This window comes from Monodelphis domestica, chromosome 6, assembly GCF_027887165.1.
Source record: "Monodelphis domestica isolate mMonDom1 chromosome 6, mMonDom1.pri, whole genome shotgun sequence".
Taxonomy (NCBI): Eukaryota; Metazoa; Chordata; class Mammalia; order Didelphimorphia; family Didelphidae; genus Monodelphis; species Monodelphis domestica.
The window spans coordinates 289,219,726-289,236,348 of NC_077232.1; the positions used below are offsets into that span (position 1 = coordinate 289,219,726).

General features: G+C 36.9%; 1 protein-coding gene across 2 annotated transcripts in view; it reads right to left on the minus strand.

The window, feature by feature from the left end:
* EREG (epiregulin) overlaps nucleotides 1-9,847 on the minus strand; it is a 33,441-nt gene extending 23,594 nt beyond the window's left edge. For both annotated transcript variants that reach the window (XM_007495676.3, XM_001375305.5), the window contains exon 1: nucleotides 9,174-9,847. In XM_007495676.3, coding sequence (XP_007495738.2) covers nucleotides 9,174-9,261 — 88 coding nt within the window. In that variant the 5' untranslated portion in view covers nucleotides 9,262-9,847. The remainder of the gene's footprint in view (nucleotides 1-9,173) is intronic.
* Nucleotides 9,848-16,623: the final 6,776 nt, after the last annotated feature.

Consider the following 16,623-nt stretch of genomic DNA (forward strand, 5'->3'; position numbering starts at 1 on the left):
ACTCTTACATAAATTGGATTTAAGTGAGTCAGACTTGCACAAAGTCGTTGGCCTCACTCTCTCTTCTACAGTCCAATGGCAAGACAAAATTCAAGATGACTAGTCTGGAATGCAATGGATGATCTTGGTTCCTTTGACATCTAATCAAGATCTAAGTACTCCATAGCACCTTCTTATGCCACTATATGGCTGTTGGAACAAATTGTTCTCATCCACCCTTTCTGATGGGAAAAGTCATCATATACCTGGGGTAGACTCCTCCTTAAATCACCAATAGGTTTGAGGCCTTTCAGTTACTTCAGCCTGGTTTAAGCTCACCTGCTGAAACAGTTTATCAGAGTGTCTGGTTGTTCAGGGAAGGCTACCCCTTCTCAGGTCTGCTTTATTCCTTTGGTATCCACCAACTCAGCCCTCTCCTATGGCTCTAAAAAGATATAGTGTATACAGAGGCCATATCCTGGTAAACCATCTCAACAGGTGCTATAAACCAGATCCTCTCCCCATATATAACACTTGGAAATAGAAAACATCAGTCTAAATTCCCCCTTGGAGTTGTCATTGTCATTTAAATTCTCTGAGTTTTAGGCAATTCCTGAGATTTTTTTTTTTGTTTTTGTCTCCCTGCATCCAACTTCTCCAGTCTATCTTCTTCTCTCCCCTTCATCTTCCAAACAACTGGAACTTATATTCCCAAAGCACAAGGAGGTTCATACCTCTGAACAAGCTCTGCAGCATCCTTTTACAAAAGGCTTTAATACACCTTATAAATACATTAGGTTTTCCCCTATACACCCCTCCTGCCAAAATGGCCTCCTCATTTCTCCCAGATCACATTCCATCTCCTGACTCTGTTGATTTGGAAAGTCCATGACCAAAATGGAATACCCTTTATACCCTCTCTTTTTAGCTTTCCCTTCAAGGCTCAACTTAAATAGCATCACTTTTCAGAGATCCTTTCTGATTTCCCTAAGTTGTTAGGGCTTCCCTTCCCAAAACTTAGAGGGAGTCTAGATTGGTTCAATTCATGGCATTCTCTCTGAAGCTGCCAAATTTCACCGCTTTACTCCAAAGTACAAAAGTGCAGCTTAAAGAGAGTAGTAGAAAAGAGAATGATCCATCAACTCCTTCCTGATAGTTTTAAAGACAAAGGAAGCCAATGAAAGGAGTCTTTTCTCATCCATTTGGCAGTAGCAAAGATGTCTCCACTTTAAGCAATGTGGACATGCTCCAAAGGCCTTTCAAGGGCTCCTTCATGTTAGAAGTCAGGATGCCCAGAGAAGCCTGAGTTAAATTTATATACTAATCTATAAGTGTTGTCCCCTTCCCCCCCCCCCATAGTAACATGTAGGTTCCTCAAGGTACTTTCATTTTTGGTCACATGGTAGATGCATAAGAAATCTTCTAGAACATGAATGGGTTGATATCTGTACTAGTGGAGGGAATTTCCAAACTCCAAATTTCCTACAATGATAAAATTAGAAATCCTTCCTGAATTGACATCAGTATTAACTTCATTTCTCTGAATTTTTTTAAAAATCAACATCCATCTGGCTCCTCCTTCTCTATATCCCAAGGAGCAGGTCCTTGTCACCTCTTATGAGTACTATTACAATAGCTTCATAATTGTTCCTGCTATAAACAATCCATTCATAGATGTCGAATAGATATTTCTACCATACAAGGCTGATCATATCACTCTCCTCCTCTAAAAATATCAGACTCCCTATCTTTTCTAGTATAAAATGCAAACTCCTCTATTTGGCATTTAAAGCCCTTTAATCTTGTTCGAAAATCTCTTTCTAGGCTGATTACATCTATTCCCCTTTACACAGTACATATTCCATCCAAAATTGCCTATTTGCTATTCCCAAAACAAAACATTCTAGTTTCAGCCTCCATGACTTTTCATAAATTGTCCCCAACTCCTGGATCTTTGTCTCTTGGAATCCCTACTTCCCTTCAGAGCTCAGCTCAAAGGCTATCTCTTTCAAGAGATTTTTCCATATTAATATATTGTACCCAATCGCTTTTTATTTACTTTGAAAGTAATTTTCTCCTCTTTGAAATGTAAAATCCCTGAGTGCAAGGATTATGTGACTTTTGCCCTTCTGTTTCTTGTTCTGAGAATAGTGTATTGTTGAGCTTTTTCTGTTGTTTCCAACTCTTCTTGACCCCATTTGGGGTTTCCTTGGCAGGGATACTGGAATAGTTTGTCATTTCCTTCTCCAGCTCATTTTACAAAAGAGGAAACTGATGCAAAAGAGTTAAGTGACTTGCCCAGGGTCACACAGCTAATAAGTATCTGAGGCTGGAATTCAACGTAAGAAGGTGAGCCTTTCCTCACTTCCAGCCTGGTATTCAATCGTCCTTGATAAATGTATGTTTTTTGTTTGATTCCAGTTACTCAGGAGATGATTAGGCATTGTACATCTCCTTTCTCTGACTCTACATTCCATTATTCCACAGGTCATCAGTATCACACCCAGGAACTCAGTCAAATTTGCTACTTGCTAGCAGCTCTTATGAAGTTTTATTCTGGCAGGGGTGGGGTGCAATGTGACTATAATTATGACACTTCCATCATAGGCAAGGTACTCTGTAAATTCACTCCATATTGTAGCATTCCATTGAAGGAGGCATGAAGAAGTGGGCTGGAGTCTGAAAAGTTCTCTTGATTAGTATAATATTGGGGATGCTTCCAGCTAACTATTACCAACATGCTATTTTAGTGTCATTATTATGACAAAAGGAGTGATAGCCTTCAGATTAAATCATCTGCACCCATTCTACCTTGACATTGGTTATACGGCAAAAACATCATAAATCTAAAGTTAACAAAGGACCACAAAGGCTATTTGGGCCACCTCTTTCTTATTTTACAGGTGGGGAAACTGAGATCCATGGAGGTTAAATGGTCTGAGCAGTCAGTACTGGATCTCAGATCTCATCTCCAATCTACATGTATAGACTTTCATAATTTCAAAATTCATAACTTAAATCTCAAGTACATTTTTAAATATCCACTTTGAATTGGTCCTTAGGATACAGAGCCAAAATGAGTTAGTTGATTAATTCATTTCAGTTTTCAAAATTTGTTCCTAGCCTTGGCAGCAACTACTGCAAAAATCTTGGGGGTGGGGTGAGGGAGGGAGAAATAAACCACTGGAAAACAATATTGAATAATCCACAATCAAGGATATAACTGGAAAGGATCACTGCACATTTCCTTCTCTTTTCTTAATGTCCATGGGCCTCAGTTTCCTTAAGAAAACTCATGAGTCAATGCGTGAATCAACTTAAGTCTAAAAGATTTAGTATGTCATTCCCTGACTTCTGAAAGGGTCAGCCATTAAAATATGTCAGCTATATGCAACTTATTATTATAAATTCAAACTGGCTTTCCCCTGGAATTATATCCTCAAGTCTATATCTATTCTCTGCCTTCTTTGAAGATATATTGTTTATGACTAATTAAGTTGTATGATTTTGAATAGTTTCACAAGAAAAAAATGCTGATTCCTACAACTCAAATACCAAAAGCCTTTCCTTTTCCTAACTAATTTTCTTTTAGTTTGGTTACAGTCATTAGGGACATATACAATAAAAATTCATTTGTCTTCATGTTCATATTAAAATTTGAAGGCATACTGTAGAATCTGGAAGGAGGGAAGGAGGCAGCTGGTGAGAAATTAGAATGAACCTGAGATATCAGAATTCAAACTCTGAATAAAATACAAGTTTCACTTAAAAATGGAGTCTTATTTGCTTCTCAGGAAAGATCTTTCCAAAGAGGAACTGACTGAAGTAAAATATTTTTAAATATTTTTATTTAAATATTTAATATTTATAATATATATAACATATAATATATAATAAAATAAATATATTTATAATAAATAAATAAATATTTAAACATTCTAAATACTAATATACTAATGGGATTTAGAAAATGTTCATCATAATTTTTTGGCATCCAGGATATTTTCCCTACTTTGATAAAGTTTTTATTTCATGTCAGAAAAATTCACCCGTGTCAGTGGTAGCATTATGAAAGTTTATACATGTAGGTCAGAGTTGAGATCTGACATAGAGATTTTAAGAAATTGCCTCCTAATTAATCAACTTTAGGGGAAATTGCTTTCTCTGGACAAAACAATTTTCCTCAGGAATGTCCCACGTAATGCCACTATGACCACTTCAGTGGTTCATCAGTATTCAAATTGTTTGATTCCTCCTAAGTAAAGAGATACCTGAAGTTGTTCTTGCTTTAATATAGTAACTTAATTAAGGAAACATTTTGAAATACCGAATGCAGAATAAGCATTTCACTCTGCATGGAGGAAGAAAGAGACAAAGTGTGTGCTTTATGCAAAGTTCAGATTAGAAAGAATCCCTGCCATCATGGGGTAAATGAGGTGGTGGTAGATTACATAAACAGATAATTATAATATATGCCAAATTCAGAAGAGATGTCACTGGGATCTGTCAGGAATAAGCTGACCTGAGAATGATCTGAAAACATTTTAACTTTTTACAAGGTGCTTAAATTAAAGGAATCATTATCCAAACATGGAATCTTATGAAAGGTCCATCAAGAATGATGGTACCTATATTTTATATACACACATACATATTGTGAGACACAAATCGGACATCTGAGATTCTATAGTATGTATTTCATATGCATATGTATATACATGCACACATATGCTTACATTAGGCACTATCCAGTCTGTTGCATTCTTTCATTTAGAAAATAATTTACATTTCTCAGACAAGTCTTTTAGTTGTCATGTTGCCCCTCCCTGAGTTCCTCTGGGATCACATTTTAGGATAGAATTTCCTTTGCCTTCCACTAGAATACCCTGATTGAGTTCGATTTGCATCAATCAGATTATAAATAAATTCTATATAAATCAATAAATTTGAATGTATTGGGATTGATGGGTTCAGAAATTTCTTTATATAGGATTCCTTTAAATAAGATTTCTGACTAGACATTTGCATATCCACAAATTACCATTAAGCAGGATATAAAAATACACTTCAAAATAGGATTAAAAAGAGCTCAAGTTATTTTTTTTTTTTGAGACAGGTGGCATAGCAAATCAAGTGCTAGACCTAGAGTCAGGAAGATCTGAGTTCAAATCCTAATGGGATCCTGGACAAGTCACTTAACTACTATAGGCTTCAGTTTCCTTGTCTACAAAAAATGGAAATCATACTAGCACTTACTTCATAGGATTGTGAAACAACATATTTGAAAAACTTTGCAAACTTTAAAGCATTGGATGCATACTAGCTAGTGTTATTATTATGTTTCCTTGGAAAAATAGTTTTCCCTTGATATATCCATTTCAGCAAGATATTACAACATAGTCTGTAAAGGGGAAAAAAAAAACCCCACAAGGTTCTTGTTGCTTGATTTTGTGTGAAATCCAGGCTCCAGGTCATCTTGAATCAGGAGAGCACTATTTTACAATGGCCCTCCTTTCCATAAGTGGATTCTGGAGCAGAACTGCCTTCCTATGTTAATTTGATATATTCGAGCCAGCCAAAGGATCAGGTAGGTCTGTTGGGAATGCTTCTCATTGCAGCCACACCCTCTGACTCTGAACATAATTCCAGGGTAAACTGAGGGTTACTGGGTGGGTGCATCTTAGAAGCACAAAATAATTCTTTGGAGAATTTTTGTGGGAAGTTACTGAGTACTGAACCTTCCAAATGTTCATTTGTCAGTCTTTTGAATTGAAATTCCCTGCTCTAGCCATGCTGAAACTTGAAGACAACAACTATTGAAAACTCTCTAGTTTAAGAACAAGACTTTATTGTCATCGAAGCTGGAATTTGATCAGATTCTTAAAATAGCTAATGACAAAGCTCTTTTACTTTCGGCTATGTTCGTTATCTTTATGGCACCAATAAGAATGGAATTTTAAGGCTGCAAATCTAGGTAAACTTTCTTATGGAATTATTGAGAAATATTTTCCCTCATATGTTTGGGACAATCACCAAAGCAGGATTTCCTCAATCAAACACAGCTAGCTGATTTGACCAATTAGGGAAGCAATTTATAACCTTTGAGTTATTCAAAATCATTGTTTATCCTTTTACCTGCTGCTCAAGGAAATGAAACTGAAGTTTGCTCTTTCCATTCATGCACTTTGCTACTTTAAGCAAATCATCCGACTTTCCTTGCGAATTAATGTTCCAATTTGTAAAATGGGGAAATCAAAGTTTATGGAACCTATATGCACACATACACACACACACATACATCTTATAAAAGCAACTAAAATAACAAAGCAATAACAAATGAAAAGATGCTAATTTAAACCTAGAAGTGTTGATTTATGTTGCAGTTATATTGACAAAATATTCTGTGCATTTTTCAAGAATAATATTTTAAAGAAGTTTTCATAAGCAAGAGGAAAAAGTTGATATGCCTAGGAAAAAAAGCCACTTTTTTCCTTTTCAAAGGAAGTTTTCAATCATATACAGAAACTAGTTCTAGCATATAACAAAAGTCAAAGAAATGTAATCTACTCCTGACAAGCGAGGAGAAAATATTTCCTTAGTTACTGACACACTGGGAATCTATCTCTAAAGACCATTCTAACTCTCATATTCTATGATTCCTCTTTCTTTCTTTTTTCTTTCTTTTTTTTAAACCCTTACCTTCAGTCTTGGAGACAATACTGTGTATTGGCTCCAAGGCAGAAGAGTGGTAAGGGCTAGGCAATGGGGGTCAAGTGACTTGCCCAGGGTCACACAGCTGGGAAGTGTCTGAGGCCAGATTTGAACCTAGGACCTCCTGTCTCTAGGCCTGACTCTCAATCCACTGATGCCCTCCCCCCCAGTCTTTCTTTCTATATAATTGGCTGCATTCAAAATGATTAGGGATAGTCTTGTGTTCTTAAGTGCCATCATCAATGAATTTAGAGACCAGATTACTTGCAAGTGAATATAATAAAAAGAATTAAGCTGCAAACCAAACCTTTCCAAGAGGTATGGAAATATCTAAACAAACTGGGAAAACAGAAACCGAAGTGGCTTATTTGGAAACAGGCTTGGGTACCTGATGAAACAGGTCAACTATAATTAATTAGGTAGTGTAATAAAGTGGTTAAGCACTTTCATAACAAAAACACACCAGTTTATTCATAGGTCCTTATAGTTTCAAATTAGAATATTAATGTTTTGGTTGCTGAACAGCCATATGCATTGTAAGATGATATTACATGAGGTAGAAAGGTGGTGTCAAGCAATTGTTGACCTCTAGGCTAATTTCCTGAGTCTATTAAAAAAATAAAAACCAACTTGACAACTGATAATTTTCCTATATTTTCCTACAAGTGGTTGTAATATGTTGTTATTGTTCTTTGTTCCTTTTCCTGTTCTTTGCAACCCAAATTTGAGAATTTCTTGGCAAAGTTACTGGAGTGATTTGCCATTTCCTTCTTCAGTTCATTTTACAGATAAGGAAACGGAGGCAATCAAGGTTAAGAGACTTGCTCAGGGTCACACAGCTAGTATCTAAGGCTGGATTTGATCTCCTGAAGCTATCTTCCTGACTTCAGGTATGGCACACCTTCCTTCCTTCCTTCCTTCTTTCTTTCTTTCCTTTCTTTTTTTCTTTCTTGTCTTTATCTTTCTTCTTTCTTTCTTCTTTCTTTCTCTTCTTCTCTTCTCTCTCTTCTCTCTCTCTCTCTCTCTCTCTCTCTCTCTCTCTCTCTCTCTCTCTCTCTCTCTCTCTCTCTCTCTCTCTCTCTCTCCTCTCTCTCTCTCTCTCTTCCTCTCTCTCTCTCTCTCTCTCTCTCCTCTCTCTCTCTCTCTCTCTCTCTCTCTCGCTCTCTCCTCTCTCCCTCTCTCTCTCTCTCTCTCTCTCTCTCTCTCTCTCTCTCTCTCTACTCTCTCTCTCTCTCTCTCTCTCTCTCTCTCTCTCTCTCTCTCTCTCTCTCCAGAAGAATTCTCCCAAACCTAGTTCCCTCCTTAAGCATCTGGACTCAGTCCCTGCCCTTGTAATGTAAATTGTATACATAGCATGTTTTTCAACTGGTCTACCTACTTCTGAAGCTAAGGTAGCCAAAAGATGATTTAATTGTGTATGTGGGCTCGGGAACATCAGCGGAATTCCATTTGAACCTCAGAGAAAAGCGAGAACAATCATTGTCCTTTTCATCAGGACTAAGAAAACACTTCAGCTCTTTACTAAAGCTGAACCGGAACCAAGGTGATTTTTTTCTTTAGAGAAGCTCTAGGAGGAAGGCGCTTATTACACTATTATTACACACACACACACACACACACACACACACACACACACACACACACACACACTCTCCTATAATTGAAGATAAACCCATAAATCTTTTGAAGAAAAACCCTACTCTATGCCACACATTCAGCGACCACACAGGTCAGGAAACAGGGAACACTTCATTGAGACTGGGAGAATGGTCAGGAGGCAGCTTGAGTTAATCCTCAAGAGAAAAAAGCGTGGGGGTGCGGAAAGGAACCTACACACTTCCCTTTTCTCTCTCTCTCCTGCCTGAGAATGCCATCGAATATTTTACTGTCATCCTCTTTGGTAACCAGACAAAGTGGAAATTGCTCCCGGCACGTTTAACTGGGTAATGGCTTTTCACAGGTATTAAGAGAGAAAGCAAAGTTCTTATTCTCCCTCTTGGTCCTAGTTTCTTTCCTGAAACTTCCTGTCCTTCGAATGCAGGCAATAGAAGGTGAAAGATTACTGGATCTAGGGTGCCTGGGTTCAAAAACGGATTCTGCCACTTACCACTTGGTCAACTTTTGACAAGTCCTTCCAATTCCTTGCGATTCAGTTTCTCGCTCTTTAAAATAATGGGGCTGGACTAGCAGTTTTTCAAAGTGAAGTCCAATAACTCCGAGGGGCCTTGAGTTTCAAATTTTTAAAAAAATCCTAAAGCATTTTGATTGGCAAGGCAGTAACTAACGATAGATATAGCTCACCATAAACAAAAATTCTTTGTGGGGTCTTCAGTAATTTTTAGGAGTGCAAAGGGGTCCAGAAAACCACTGGAATGCATCATCTCTGTCTTCTCTTCCAAACCTACATCTAGAATCCTAGAACCTGATTTATCCATCCAAAAGAAAAAAGGACCAGAGGCAAGGCAGAAGAAGGGTGGACTTACCAATGATGAGCAGCACCAAAAAGATCTTCCAGAAGTAGCTGTCCATTCTGGGAGAACGTGTCCACGTTTTTTCTTTCTGACTGAGCATGAATGAAAGAATTGGGACTTCTTGTCTGGGCTAGCTGACTTGAAAAGACGGAGGTGCCAGCGAGTGACCTCCTTGCTGACCTGGATAGTCCTTTTGGGGTCAGGTAGAGAGGGTCGATCTCGGGTGATGATAACAAGAGCTGGTGCGACGGACCGTCAGACTCAGGTGTGCCTTCTTCGGACTACGTGTGGGACAATGCAGCAGGTCCTGTCCGACGAGTGAGGTGGACCCGACAAGTGCCTTGTTTTTATGTGCCCTGTGGGAGGAGACAAGGGCCTAAACTTCCCAAAATGTCGTAATAGTTTTGGGGACAGTCGCTTTGGCAGATCCTGGGCAGGGGGGAGGGAGGAGTGGCCCAGGACACAGCTCTGGACACTGTTATGGTCGAGATGGAAGGAGGTTGTGCTCCTCCCTCTTTTCTCGCCCACCTGGACCTGGCTAAGGGGAAAACAATCTGCTTTTCTCCTTGGGGAGGGTGACCCCCAGCTGATTCTGCCAACATTACCAGGTCTTTCTCTGGATTAGGAACGAAGGGCTGGTGCCACCGCAAAGGATTTGGAAAAGTCCGGAATTCCGCCGCTCGGGGAGCTGAAAAGGGGTGGTTTGCATAGAGCAGGGATCTGGAGGGAGGAGGAAAATAAGTAGTGGGCGGGGTCAGCAAGAGGGCCCCTTAGAATGTCTAAGTCTTTTGAGCTGTCTGCTTTATTTCTGGAGTGGAAGGTGGGGTCGGGCTTAACAAGCTTGGAGCAATTAAAGGTGACCTCCACTGTCCATCAAGGGGAATGAGGTAAATTTCGGACGAAGAAGGTCTCTTCCTGTAAAAGATGTCCATCGCGTGGATTTAGGGGATGGAGGAGTTTGTATGTGTGATTCCACCAAAAATAAGCGCTTCGCCTTGTTTGTACTCATTCAGGAGGAATTTGATCAGCAAATCAGTCAGCCAAACACAGTCCCCTAGAATTATTGTTAATTCTTTCCTTTGCTTTCCACCTGCTCCAATCCCCCTCTCCTCACATATTTACCGTTTATTTTTTGCTTCTATAAAGATAAATCTATTTATTCTAAGTAAATGACAATAATCTGTCAGTTATTTCAGAGTTTATTTTTATCCAGCTTACATAAATAGGAATTAGAAAATGTGAGGCTCTCTTTTTGAACCTGTTACTGAATTCTACTGGAAATGTCCTCTGAATCTTTCCATGCTTCTGTTTCTTCAATAAATATTATAACCCTACATCTTTCACTTCTTTTTTTTTTTTACACACTTACAGTTTAGATGATTGCATGTCACTTCCTATCTTCTCCCTGAATCTAGTTTTTTCTCCCATTCCAGCCTATCCTGCATACCGTTGTAAGATTAGTTCTAGTCTGGGTTTGCCATCTTGTGGTTCAAAAACCTAGGTGGCTCAGAGGATAAAGTCCCTGAATCCAGAGTTCAGTTTAAATCTGTCTTCAGACACTTGCTAGCTAGGTGACCTTGAGCAAATTCCTAAATCTCTGTCTGCCTCTGTTTCCTCACCTGTAAAAATAAGGATAATAAAAACACCTATCTCACAAGATTGTTGTGAGAATCAAATAAGATTAAATTAGTAAAGTGCCTGGCACAGAGTTGGAGCTTAATAAATGCTTATACTCCTTCTTTAGCTTGACATTTTATCTAGGACCACTCTCTTTTTTTCTAATCTTAACTCAGAGATATTCCCCAAACAAACTCTCCAGAATAGACTGACTCATCTCTTCATTATACCTGGGAATTTTGCTTTGCTCATTCTCACCTCTGTGCCCTTGAATGCATTTCCCCTTTCACAGGCATATCTTAAGACCCATCCTTCAAGGTCTAGTTTTATCTTCACAAAAGCATACCCCAGGCTACAAATGATCCTTCCCTTTACTAAAATCTTCCCAAACTTATGGCCCATGTAAATCACTTAGCATTCAATCATATGTTGTCTTTTACTACTGTTTAACTTTTTGATTGCTGGTATGTTACTTTTCTATTAAGGTTTTTAAGTTCATTAAAGCAGGAACTTCAACTTCATGTCTCTTAAAGATTTCTAGCATGATACATTGAATAAGTATTAAGAATTTTATTATCCCTTCTTTTCTTCACCAGTCCCAGAAGTTTCCATTCACATTCAGCATCATTATGTTAAATGAAAACCTCAAATTGTACTTTTCATCATATCTTTAGGTTAGTCTATGGTCTTTTTTTTTTTGTGACATGAAACCCAAAAGTCATGTATAATGGGTTGGAATATTATATAGGCAAAGAACTATTTAATGAATCAATATTGGTCTCTCTCTCTCTCTCTCTAATGAAAAACATGGCAGTGAATAAAGAGGCAACCTTGGAATCTAGAATCATATGGAACTTTGTTTAGTCCTTTCTTTGGCACATCCTAGCTGTGTAACTTTCAGGAAGGTCACTTAACCTCTCAGCTCCCCACCCCACCCTCTACCTCCATGCAGTTCTCCAAAACCATAAATTGCATAAATCTGCACTGGTAGAGGAACTCCCTACATACAAATTAAATCACAGATCTAACTAGACAAAAAAGCTAGGTCTCTACTCTCACTAGTTTGTGAAATTAAATATTAAATTCTGCTGTTGCCTCATGGCAATTTTAGTAATATATTTCAAAAAGCAGGAAAAATACATGAGCAGAAATGTTTGGGGAAAGGATACAGACTATTAAAAAAAATCCCAGACTGAGTCTGAGATGTGAGTCCATCCTTAGACTTCAGTGGGAAGTTTTTCAAGTCTCTACAAGCAGTGGCAGGAAGGAAAAATGCACTTGATTTGAACACATTTTAGTTAAGCTAATCCAGTGCCAAAAAGAAAAAGTTAGGGGAAGAAATGAGGAAAATTCAGTCAAGGCAAAATTTGTCAATAGTATACTGAATTTAAGAGAAGAATTATTTCATCTTTGGTTAAGCCTATAAACATAGATCTTATTATCTGTTTAAAAAAATACCAACCTTGATTTCAAATTTTTCCACAGCATAGTTTGATTTCATATGGAGTGAAGAAATATTTCTTTTTTTGGCTCTATGTTTACTCAATTTTTTATCTGAGTTTTCACGAATGGCTTCTTCATGACACATGAGAAACTCACTGGTCCCTGACTACATGAGCATTACTTATTGTTTATTCCTTTGTGGGTTTTTTCCTCTTAAAGATCTATAAATCATGGATTTGTGTCCAAGTGCTTGTATAAGCATCTTGGCTTGGATATCATCTTGGCCAGAAAAAGAACACAAAAACACATTTGAAGAAATGTTTATATTAGAACTTAGGACATTCAAGTTATATTGAATGTGAGAGTAGAGAGGGGCCACAAGATCACCTCAGGTTTGGTTACCTTTTGTGTCTTGGACTGTTTTGTCCAAATTTCCATGAAGCCCATGGAACTCTTCTTAATGCATAGGACTAGAAGGTAAAGCAATCATATTGAAATAATCATGTAAGGTTGCTAGTTTTTTTTCCCATTGAGGTTCACATACCCTCAGAAATCTATCCATAGATTATTTAAGGGTCTGTGGACTCCAGGTTAAGAATTCCTGATGTAGTTCAACCCTCTCATTTGATAAATGAGATTAAATTCAAGAGAATGTAGTTGACTTGTTCAAGGTCACTTAGTTAGGGATAGAACTGAGACCACAGTTAACAGGTATTTAAATAATCATGTTTCCTATTCAAAAAACCATAGTCCCATTACCCCCTCCCCAAAAAAAGATTACTATATCAGACCTTACAATTCTACTTTACAAGGACCATTTAATCTTTTTTGGTCCATCAAGCTAGGGTCAGTTATACATGAGATTTGGAATATAAAGAAAGTTCTTTATCACTAAAAAATAAGTTCATTTCACAAGGACCAGTGTACTTAACCATTTTGGTGAATTTAAATTTAAATCACTAGCAATTATGGATTATTAGTTGGCTCTTGAGATCAAATGAGATAAAACATGTAAAACACTTTAAAATCTTTAAAGGCAAATTGCAATAATGTGTTTCCTGTAATTACTATAATTATATTTATTATTATTACATCCCTCTGAGATAAGTAGATTAACACTGGATTCCATTATTAATTAACTTGAATTTATTTTTTTGCAATCTTGTCCAAAACCTGGAAAGTAAGATCAGAAGTTCTATTTCATCATGTTTTAAAGAACACAGCATGGTAGATAGAGAAGTGGTCTCAAATTCGGGTAGATTTGTTTTCAGGTTCACCTCTGGCACATACTACACTTGTGACTAGCAGTAGGCAAGTCATTTCATCTCTCAATGCTCTAAGCAGCTCTCTAAGCCTTTAAGTTGCAGAGCAGGTACTATTCTCCATTGGCAGAGGGAGTTTCTTTACCTGGGGAGTTCCCTATAACAATGAAGTCACAGATCCAGTCCCTCTTTCTATCCTTGTACACTATCTCAAGGTGCTAACCATTACCTATTTTTCCTTTAAACAAACAAAACAAGTTAAGAAAGTTTTATAACCTCTAGAGGGAAAATATGTTTTGAATTTATACTTTAGGAAATACTTGAGAAATGACTAAATAAAATGTGGCATATGCATGTGACATTATACTATTGTGCTATAAAAAATGAGGAAATCAGTGATTTAATCAAGATCTGGTAAGATATGGACTGATGCATAGTAACATGGGTATAACCAGAATGATGGATAATCTTAACATCAAGATTATAAAAGGAACCATTTTGAAGATTTTTATAAACTTATGAAGAATGAAATAAGCAAAACCAGCAAAACAATTTGTATGGTACCTATAATATTGTGAAGACAAATAATTTTGAAAGCTGGTAAGAACTACATCAACATAATGACCAGTCATAATTCTAGAGGCCAGAAAATGAAATATGCTACCCATTAAAAAGAACTCACAGATTTAGGGTACAGAATTAAACATAAATTTTTGCATACAGCTATAAAAGGAATTTGTTTTTCTTGACTAGGAATTTTTGTTAAAAGGAATTTTCTTTTTTTTCTTTTTCCTTTTTCCACTGAAGTAGGACAGAGGTGAAAGTAGATTATTTTTTAAAATAGAAAAGCGGGGTTGCTACAGATGTAAACTGTTGCATGCATTTTCTGATGAGATCACTGTATTATTAGTTTTACTCAACTTGGGAGTAATGTGTAAATGTTTGTATTGTACAAATAAAACATCAATGAAACAAAAAAAGCACACAATCTCTTATTAAAGAAAAAACTCCACAGTTTCTTCTTAAGTTTTCACTGGAAGACTATTTTCATATTCCTGACTGCTCTCCTCAGAATGAATGAAGAGGTAATTTGACACACAAATATACATCTTCCATCTGTGGATTTATACTAGAGTTCAGGTTATATGGATGGAAGGCAATCTGAAGGTTATTGAACTTATATAAAGAGGGGAAAATGAAATTAAATAACTTTTAATAGTACATATAAGCAGTATTATATTATGTAATTATTTATATTATTACATATTAAAATATTAATAACATAATCAAGTTTTTTGAAGCACTAGCATCATCCTCTATTTGTGTAATGATGTCATCATCACTTAAAAACATGAATTTGTTTATTTGCAAATGATAAAGACACTTAGGAGGTATCATAACTAAAGAATGAACCCCTTGAGCTTCATCATACATACACATGTTCAGTAATCATTACATTACTAGTGAGACTGGCTTATTACATGATATATTGATTTTGATGCTTCCTGAAAACTAGCATTTACATTAATAATTGATTGTGACTTTATAAAAGTCATTTATCTCAATACTGAGTTATGGATGCTTATTTGACATTGATGGTGAAACTGAGTGCCCAAACTGCAACCCTCATGCCATATGTGAATTGCCCCAACCATCTTACCCTAGACAGGGGAGAGAGGAAGAAAGGAAGTGCTCCCACTGAGCTGCTTTGCAGAGGGGTGGGTGATGTGAAAAATGTCCTTAGGTGTGGTGGAGAGGGGGAGGAGAGCAATCCCTTCTGGCACATGTTCCATAGGTTCACCAATATGGTTATAGGATATTAATTATAAACATGATTGGGATACTCTGATATCACTTAAAAATATCACAAGGGGGGAGCTTAATTGGAAGTCCCTCCTTTAAAGTCCACAATGTTACTGCTCTTATTCAAAGCATTTTTGCTGGGTTTTCTAGTCATGTACATGAAATATCAACCTTCTTATCAATCCTTGCTACTTCTCCTGCAACCAGTTAAAATAAAGAGGTTACTTGAGCCAAGACTTTGCACCAATAATTAGTAGAATTAAAATATCCATTTAACAATATCAAATGCATCTTCAATGTCATTCAGTCTTTAGACTTTGTTTTAGCAATATAATTTTGGGTTAATATACAAAGAATAAAAAGTGGATTTTTCTAGAAGTCTGACCATGAGTACAGTGTAGAGTAAGGAGTCCCAAATTTGGAGTCATAGAATCTCAGCTTCAGTTCCCTCATTTATAAAATGAAGCTAACAGATTAGTAAACATCTAAATTCCTTTACATTACAGATTCTCAACTTTTTATCCCAAATCCTCTTGGCTATCTGGAGAAGTCTATGTAACCCTTCTCAGAATGTTTTGAAAAGCATAAAATAAATGCTTAGATTACAAAGAAAACTAATTTATATATGAATAAAGAATATTTTCCCTTCCAAGTTCACAGACCCCATTGAAATTGGTCTGAGGGCCCTAGGTTAAGGACCCCCTACCCCATAGCTTTAAATTTTGTCCTTTTGATCTTGAAAAAAAGAGAGAGTTGTAAGATTACCAGAAAGCTCCTATACCACATAAAATCTCTTCTTTCTCCAGACTAATTTAACTAAACAAGAAATTAATTAGTTCTTTGATGTGCACTAGTAAAAATGAACACAATCCCTGTCTCTAAGAGACTTTCATTCTACTGCGGGTATAACATAGAAATATATGATTCTTTGAGAAAAGGAGCACTAGTACCTGTGGAGAAAGGGAAGGCTTCCTGTAGGAGGCAGCAACTGAAATGATGTTTGAAGGAAGTGAATGATTAGAAGAGGTGAAGAAAATGAAGGAGTCTGTTCCAAGGCAAGAGATGGAATGTTGAGTTTAATTATCAGTAAGTAGGCCAGATTGTCTGGAATGTAGATTGCATGAAAAGGAGTTATGTGAAATAAGTCTGGAAGATGAGCATTACATGCCAGGCTGAGGAATTTGTGCTTCATCCTACAAACAAAAGAGAAGCATTGGAGATTTTTCAGGAGGAGAGTTATATGATCACACCTACACTGTTAGGACTAACCCTAATCATATACCACATATATAGAATATTGTCTTGAATTGTGACAAATGTTTTTTATTTTCTTCTAA